The sequence below is a fragment of the Neophocaena asiaeorientalis genome, unplaced genomic scaffold, assembly GCF_003031525.2.
Source record: "Neophocaena asiaeorientalis asiaeorientalis breed wild unplaced genomic scaffold, Neophocaena_asiaeorientalis_V1.1 scaffold843, whole genome shotgun sequence".
NCBI classification, from domain to species: domain Eukaryota; kingdom Metazoa; phylum Chordata; class Mammalia; order Artiodactyla; family Phocoenidae; genus Neophocaena; species Neophocaena asiaeorientalis.
Genome location: NW_020174272.1, coordinates 140,624 through 148,790, shown reverse-complemented (window position 1 = coordinate 148,790; position 8,167 = coordinate 140,624). Strand labels below are relative to the sequence as shown.

At 55.2% G+C, this 8,167-nt stretch overlaps 1 protein-coding gene across 17 annotated transcripts; it reads left to right on the top strand.

Moving 5' to 3' along the window:
• Nucleotides 1-2: 2 nt before the first annotated feature.
• Nucleotides 3-5,037, top strand: TMEM187 (transmembrane protein 187). 17 transcript variants are annotated; one of them, XM_024755748.1, is made up of 3 exons: nucleotides 825-2,126; nucleotides 2,950-3,073; nucleotides 3,677-5,037. In XM_024755748.1, the coding sequence occupies exon 3, from the start codon at nucleotides 3,907-3,909 to the stop codon at nucleotides 4,705-4,707; it is 801 nt and encodes a 266-aa protein (XP_024611516.1). In that variant the 5' UTR covers nucleotides 825-2,126; nucleotides 2,950-3,073; nucleotides 3,677-3,906; the 3' UTR covers nucleotides 4,708-5,037. The 17 variants fall into 17 exon arrangements, with proteins under 17 accessions (XP_024611521.1, XP_024611519.1, XP_024611518.1 ...); XM_024755743.1 differs by having other exon boundaries at nucleotides 2,895-3,073; XM_024755745.1 differs by having other exon boundaries at nucleotides 825-2,144.
• Nucleotides 5,038-8,167: the final 3,130 nt, after the last annotated feature.

The window sequence follows — 8,167 nt, the reverse complement described above, 5'->3', positions numbered from 1 at the left end:
CGCGCAGGCGCACGGCCGCCTTTCGGCTCCGCCCTTTTTCGAGATTTGAATTTCCCCCAGCAAAGCGAGAGAGGCAAAATACCCGGATGGTGATCGCTGGCCTTTTCGCGCCAATCCTGTAAGTTCTCACAACAACCTTGAGAGGTGGGTACTGTCATCACCCCTATGTTCCAAATCTTGCAGGAGGCTGTCTGGTCGCTGCGCTGTCATGCTCACCGCCAGACGCAGGGTGTAATGCGCTGCTCTCCGGGCTCTTGGAATGACAGCAGATGATTTTTCCCGTTTCTCTCATCTTTATTTGATCTTTACATTCACCAACCTCCAGCCGAAATTTGGCCTTTCCCGCAATTACAAGTGTAGACAGCAAAGCACAGAGCGTTAGCCTGGTGACTGTGTCACCAAAGGAAATGACAGATCATTTGAGAGCATATAAATTTTCTTGTAGATATCCTGAAATTAAAGAAATTACAAGTTATTACAGAATAACTGCTTTGAAATTACTGTAGTTGGGCTTCCCTGGTGGCGCAGTGGTTGGGAGTCCGCCCGCCAAGGCAGGGGACATGGGTTCGAGCCCTAGTCGGGGAAGATCCCACATGCCGCAGAGCAGCTAAGCCCGTGCACCACAGCTACTGAGCCTGTGCTCTAGAGCCCGTGAGCCACAACTACTGAGCCTGCATGCCACAACTACTGAAGCCAGCGTGCCTGGAGCCCGTGCTCCGCGGCGGGAGGGGCCCCTGCGGTGGGAGGCCCGCGCGCCACAGCTGGAGAGAGCCCGCTCGCAGCAATAGGACCCAACGCAGCCAAAAATAAATAACTAAAATAAATAATTTTATTTTAAAAAGGAAATTACTGTAGTTATTCAACCTGCCCATAGATCCTGTAATTTAACCTATTAGTAAAGAAGCACGTATATTATATATCATACATTACATTTTCAAAAATACTTTAATAACTGTCTTTCGACATGTTAAGTTTCTGTTGTAATTCTGTTTTAGTTTATGCATTTGGAAGCATTTGTTTGAGAAAAGACCAAAGAGTCCTGTGACACAGCCAAAGGACAAGAGCCCTCATCTGTGTTTCTGTGCCACCAACTGCCCTAGGTGACCTTGTCCGTTCACGTCACCTCTCTGGCCCCAACTCCTTCCCCTGTAAAATAAGGAAGCCAAGCCGCTGGTTCCCAGGCGCCTTAGCCACATTCAGTGATTCTGTCCTCAGACTTCAAGAATCACTATGGTAGTTCCAGGCTCCTTGGGCATCCAAGTGGCCCAGATTGAGCTCTCCTACTGCTGGTGTCCCGTGGTACAGCCCTCAGACTGGTGTCCCCTTAGCCGCAGAAAGGGAACAAGGTGGTCAGGGTAGTCACGGGCACAGTAAGCCGTTGTCGTGAATGATACAGGCCAAAGAAACCACCACCGTGACACGTGACAGTGGCTCCTGCTTCAATGCATACAGACTGCGGAAGCAGGAGAGTTTAAGGAACACGTCTTAACCCCTTAGCCAGGAGATTGTCACGCTTTGCAGGACTTCCCCCAGAGACCCCAGCACCAGACCAGGGGAGAGCCCTTGGACCTTCATGTGCCGGGGGAAGCTGGGAAGAACTTTGAGAGTCATGTAACACGTGTCACAGCACCTCAGGGGTACGGAGGAGCTAGGCCGTAAGGTACCCAGCCTGGCCTTCCTGGTGGACTTGGGAAGTTCGTTTGATTACACGTCACTTTCAGCTTGCGCAAGGGCTCAGTAGCCTCTGCCCAGCAGCGGGAGAGGAGTCACTTTCCATGCCCTTCCTGGGCCTCCTTGTCTATCAAGCTGACAGTGTTGGACTCCGGTCCCCAGCTCTCCTCCATGCTGGCTGGCAGACGAGAGGGTCAGGCTGGCGCTGGCCGCGTGGGGCCCAGGAGGCCTGGGTCTTCACACCAGGGAGTCGGGCCCCAGGTGGCGCCAGGGAAGGACCTGGAGAAACAAACGAGGCCGGGCCTCAGCTGGTGTCCCAGCCAGACTCAGGAGCGGAATGGGGAAGTGCCGGTGCCAGAGCGGAAGCCATAGCCGAGTTGAGGGTGTCAGCAGGCCAGGCACAGGACGGACCCGCAGGACTACATGAGCATGGCACTTTGGTGTCTGGCCAAGAGGTTGGGGCGTGATCGTGTGTGAGTGGAGAGCCGGCCACCGAAGGGTGCCAAGCAGGGGCGGCCCTTGAGGGAGATGCTGGGGGCTGCTGTGTGCAGACCACGTTAGCGGTGGCCAGCCTGGAAGTGGGAAGCCCGGGGCAGGGGCAGCCCCCCAGCCTAGAGGCTCCTTAACCGGAAGCCGCAGCGGGGAGGCGTGAGGCAGCGCTGCGTGCTGAGGTGGCGGTCAGGACAAGGCCTGCAGTTCCCTCGTGGAAACGCCGGTCCCCTTAGCAACAGGCCCCCAAGGCAGGATGGGGGCCAGAAGCCTCACCAAGACACCCAGCGGGCCCCGTCCCGGATCTTCCACGTGGGCCCCACGGCCAGTCTGAGAAGCGAAATGGCAAACAGGATGAGGAAAAAGAGCAGGGGTGCCGGTTTGGGGCCTGAACCGAAACCGAGCAGGTCTTTGCAGAGCAGCGGAGGGCGAGCGCAGAGTCAGACCCTGCCCGGCCCTTTCAGGGCCTGAACTGCAGGAGGGCAGGTGGACATTGGGCCTCAGCAATAAACTGTGGTCTACATAGCTAAGAACTCATTTAATTCACACCGTGACTCCGCAGGGAGGTACTGGTAGCATCCCCATTCTGCAGGTATGCAAACCGAGGCCCGGAAGGGTTAAGGCCCAAGATCACACGGTTAGTAGCTGGGGGCGCTGGGCTTTGAGCACGGACAGTCCCTCTCGTCCCCACGCTTGCCTGCCTGATTGCTGTCTTCTCTTTGAGTCACTTTCAGGGCATCGAACCTCTTCTCTTGTTGATATTAATGCATCTCTTGGCTACCTGGCCAGCTCACACTGCGGCAGGCCCCAGAGCAGTTGATGGTCCAGGAAAAGTCCACATTGTTTTAAAATTATCGGACCGCTTCTGTGACTGCAGGAAGTGGAAGGTCTTCTTGTGAGCCGAGGACAGAAGGTGATTTTGAACGGCGTGGCACTTCAGGGGCAGGCAGGAGGGTGGACCAATGGGGGACGGCTCCCTGTGCCACCTGGCCTCACATCTAAGAAGCAGAAGGGAGTCCTCCCCCGCCCCCCTCCTACCCACCCCCGCCATCCTTGCCTTAGATTCCAGAACTCGGACCACAGTTAATGGTTTCTCTTTTAACCGGGTATTTGGTTCAAAGGGCTTTGGGACTGGCTTGGAAACTTCCACATTTGTAATGCCACTGAGGTGGAAAAGCCCATTCTGAGTTTTAACAGCAGACCTAGGAAAGATTTAAGTCTCTAAATGCAGTGGCTCGAAGGGAACTAGGGCAAGGGGCAAAGAGCATAGGTATCAGGAGAGAGGGGCACAAAACCTCTAGGTGAAAGAGGCTTCTAGAGCCTTCTAGAGGCCACGCATAAGAAGGTGAATGGACTGTGGGTATTCCTGCACTTTTATTTCTGTGGGGGTTCTTTCGTTTTTTTTTTTTTCCTGATGTTGGTGGACCTGAGGCTGAGAATCGGGAAGACGGAGGCTCTTCGGATGGATTTCTTTCTACCCACACTCTTTAACTACACTCTTTTTGTAACCACAAAGGAAGAAGGCAGAACGATCCTCCACCGGTGCCAACCAATCAGCAGAACCCTCGCCTTCCTCCGGGCCACCACCTCCACGCGGGGCAAGGTCGCGGCATCTGCGTCGGAAATCACGGGGAATTCTTCCTGCTGGCTCAGCTGGCAAAAAAACTGTTTATCTGAATTCTGAAATAACAGCGGAGACGGCTGCTCTCTTAAGCTCTCCGACCCGGGTCACACATAGGGTTCCAGATGAAGCCCGAGTCGGGGCAGGCCCTCTTGCACGTGGCCCTGGTCAGCTGCCTCTGCGCGGCCACCGTCCACACCGGTGTTTTCGCAGGTGTCTCTGTCCCAGTGGGCTATGAGCACTACGCCGAAGCGCCGGTCGCCAGCCTCCCTGCCTTCCTGGCCATGCCCTTCAACTCGCTCGTTAACGTGGCCTACGTGCTCCTGGGGATGTACTGGCTGCAGAGCAAGGCCAGCGCCCCGGGCGGCCCCACAGAAGCGCGGAAGGCTTGCTACGTGAAGGACGTCTTTGCGGGCATGGCCCTGGTCTACGGCCCGGTTCAGTGGTTGCGCGTCGCGATGCAGACGTGCCCCACCGCCGTGTTGGACCAGTGGCTCACCTTGCCCATCTTTGCGTGGCCGGTGGCCTGGTGCCTCTGGCTGGACTGGGGCTGGAAGCCCTGGCTGTTCCTGGCTGTCGAGGGCCTCTCCCTGTGCAGTTACAGCCTGGCCCTGCTGCACCCCCGTGGGTTTGAGGTGGCACTGGGCGTCCACATCGCAGCAGCCGTGGGGCAGGCCCTGCGCACTCAGGGCCGCCACGGCAGCGCTTCCTCGGGGAAGTACTTGGCTCTGGGCGTGCTCTGCTGCCTGGGTTTTGTGCTCCTCAAGCTCTGTGACCACGAGCTCTCGCAGTGGCGTCTCTTCCAGCGGCTCACGGGCCACTTCTGGTCCAAAGTCTGCGATGTGCTCCAGTTCCACTTCGCCTTCTTGTTCATGACCAACTTAAACACCTGCCGAAGATGCCCTCCTGCGGAGAAGATGCGTTAAAGTGTGGAAGGAAGGTGCTAACCCACCCTAACATCAAAATGCGCCCTCCGCCGGCATCCTGTCGTCAGTGTTCAGAGTCCTGGGTGCAACAAGACGGGATGATGACAGAAGACTGCCCCTTCCTTCAAACGTATGGGCTTCAATACTCTGAGTATGAATATTCAACATTATGAAATGTTATGCTGTCTGCAACTTACTTTCAACGGGTTAAAGCAAATATCTAAGGGCCGGGATGTGGGGTTCCATTTTACTATCCTTGTCATTTTTCTGTAGTTTGAAATTTTTCAAAATAAAACGCTGGGGGGAAATGACCCCAAGAAATCCATCAGACTCACGGTTGGACAAAGAATGGTTGTCTGCTTCGGGGTGTGGGCTACAAGCATGGGCTGGCGACAGTGGGGCAGGGTAGCCTCTGGCTGGCGTGCCAGGCCAGGCGCTGGGGTTACAAGTGAGCGTCTCCAGAGGTATCTGGCCTCAGGGAGACTGAGTCATAGTAAACACACGCGCCTAGCAGACTGGTGGGGAAATCCGAAGCCCAGAGCACTAACTCACTGTGACATCTGTGACTGCCAAGCTGACAGCAGGTCAAATGGAAGTCACGTCACCTCAGATCCTCTGTGGAACAACACCCACAAATGTCAAAAGGTGAATCCTCAAGCCGGGTCTTCCCTCAGAGCCAGGGTATAGCTTAGATGTCCTCAGCAGCTAGGGTTACTGAAGTGTCAAGTGTCTGTCACCCACGGAGAAACCTGGGTCCTTAGGAACCATGATCCCCTGATGGCATCCCAGCATAGGGCCATGGAGTTGGCATCTCTCAACCCCCTGGGTGGGGGGTACACTGAGGCCCAAGAGACGCTTGTTAACGTGTTCTTTAGACCCCTGATTCATCCCCCGTCACGGGAAAGGCATCTGGTCTCTGAAGACAAAGGCAAGGGCAGAAGGGAGAGCATGTCCTGTCCCTGCCGAATGGCGTCTCAGGACGGGCAGCCCACAGGCATCTGTTCAGTGTCCCCTGAGGCCCCTCTCCCTGGAGCCTCGAGGGTTGGCATGTGGACCGTTGCCATGACTACCAAGGTGCTTTTGAAACCGGGTACCTGGGCAGGATGTTCTGTTCTGGGCACACCTCCAGTGGGTGGCGGGTCTCAACCAGGCTGTTGCCTGAAGAATCCTGTCGGTGATCATTGCCTCTGCCCCTCCCCTGAGGACTGGGGCCCGCGGCGGGGCCTGCCGGCTTTGAAGAGCACGGCCAGCATTTGCTTCGGGAAGCAGCTTTGTTCCACTACAGTTATCTCGAAGGCTTTGTGTGTCCTAGAAGAGGAAAAAGGCTATGGGCATCTCCTCGAAGAGGCCAGAGAGAGGGAGGGGAAAGACATGATTTCTCGGGTGGCTCAGTTAGAGACGGAGGTGGCAGTGTGGAGGAATGGGGGAGGACCAGGGTCTGATGTGGGGTGGGCTCTGATTCCCCCCTGCTTGGCAGAGTGGATCCCCTGAGAATTGGGGCTTTGCATAGCCTCGTTCATTCCATGCCTTTGGGCCGCAAGCACTCATAACTTATTTTGTTGTTTTTATTTTATTTTATTTTTACCAATACCTATTTAATAAATAACCCTGGGAACCTCCTGGGTTTCATTCCACTCGTGTGTCAGGCTGGGTCCCCACAGGAAACAGATGTCACGCTGAGATCAGGGTGATTCAGGACTGTTTCATGAAGAACTACGAACACCACTGTGCCACGGCGGGGGGGGAAAGGGGGGAACCGCAGTTCGGTGCGGCGGAAACCTCCAGAAGCCCAAGGTTTTAGTACCGGTGCGTCCCCAATGTGTCATGAGATGTGCTTATACTAAAAAAGTGTTCATTGTTTATCTGAAATTCAGGTTTCACTGCGTGTTCTGTCGTTATTTGCTAAATCAGACGACCCTATATTGAACCCATCCAACCAAAGCCAGAGGCCTGGAACCTTCTCTCTCTGCCCCCTGTTTTTGATCAGCGTTTCTCGAAGTGTGGCCAGCCTTAGCCACGCAGCTTCCTGCGTCCCCTGCAGCCCTGGTGAGTCCTGGCTTCCGGGGCCGGGGCCTCAGCCAGCCTCAGCCCTGCCCCAGGCCGCGAGGGCGCCCGCGATGTCTGAGGTGCCAGAGGACGGAGGCTGGCGGCCGGGCCCCCTCTGGGCTCTGCTCTTTCCTCTGCAACTTGCCCCCGGAAAGCAGAGAAGCCAATGGTTACAAGACGGGCCCTCCCCCTGCGTCTGGCCTAACGGCTTAGAGGCTCCGAAGCTGGGAGGGATCTCAGAAACCATCTGCGCAGCGCCCTCATTTCGCAGAAACTGAAACTATACATGTGCAACTTTGCTGAAGGTTTCAACACTGAGCATCCGAAAGGCAGGCGGCGGCCTCCAGGCCCTTCTGCTGTGATGCCCCACCTCTCCCGGGAAGCAGTGACAGTGGCGGCACCAACCTGGCCTCTTGCTCACTTCCCCACACGTGGCCTGGGGATCTGCTCCCCCTGAAAGTGGTGGCATTGGTTTTGCTCTGATCGTGCAGGCATACAGGCTCACGGTGGGGACGACGAGCCACCTGAGAGCGCCATCAGGGTTGCGGTGGCCCCAGCATGGGACACACACCCCTGCACCTGTCTTTCCCGCTCACGGTGCTGGGCCCAGATGCCGCCCCCGGCCCCGCGCTGCCACAGTGGCGTCTATACCGGCCACCCTCACCCCAACATCCTGTACCTGCCCCTTCGCCCCAGAGCTCGCCTTCCTCTGGGTCAGGATCAGGGGCACCCGGGTTGCCTTTCCCACTGACATTATGGTTCAGTTTCTAACGGCGATGAGAGAGGCTGGGCAAGGCGTCAGGGGGCTTTTCCATTTTGTGCCAATCTGATGGGGGCAAAGCAAGACCTCGTTGTGACTTTAACTCGTGCCCCTCCACACACACACGCATGCACACAACTGGTGCTTGTGCCCCTGTCTGTCGGAAGTTAGGATTTATTCTTCTGTAGGTTGTTGGTTTATATCCTTTCCTCATTATTGGACTTTTCTTCCAAAAGTTTGCAGGGGCTTGTTTTACATTATAAACATTAACCATTCATCTGTCATACAGATGATACGTACGTTTTGTTAATCTCATTTGTCTTTTGCCTTTGTGGGCATCTTAAAGGAACGTGGTTGAAGGTTTCCCCAGTCATGGATGTCTAAACGTCTGTCTTTTTCTTTGTAGCTTTTGGGTGTCTTGTCTATACATCAGGTAGCTTTGTCGAATCTTAACATCTCCTATAGCTGCTTCAGGTAGTTTTCATTATAAAAAGTTAATTATAAAATTATTGAGACTAATACTCATAAAATAGTTGCAAGTTACATTCAGAAACAAAGCAGTGCAGCTGTCATCACTGTTAACAGGACAGTTCACCAAACCGTACTTGCCGGAGCCCTTCACGGTCACGTTCCATGGCGGAGAGGAAATGCCCA

Coding starts and splice junctions, on each gene's coding strand:
- TMEM187 (XM_024755753.1), top strand. CDS start 3,907: ATGAAGCCCGAGTCGGGGCAGGCCCTCTTGCACGTGGCCCTGGTCAGC.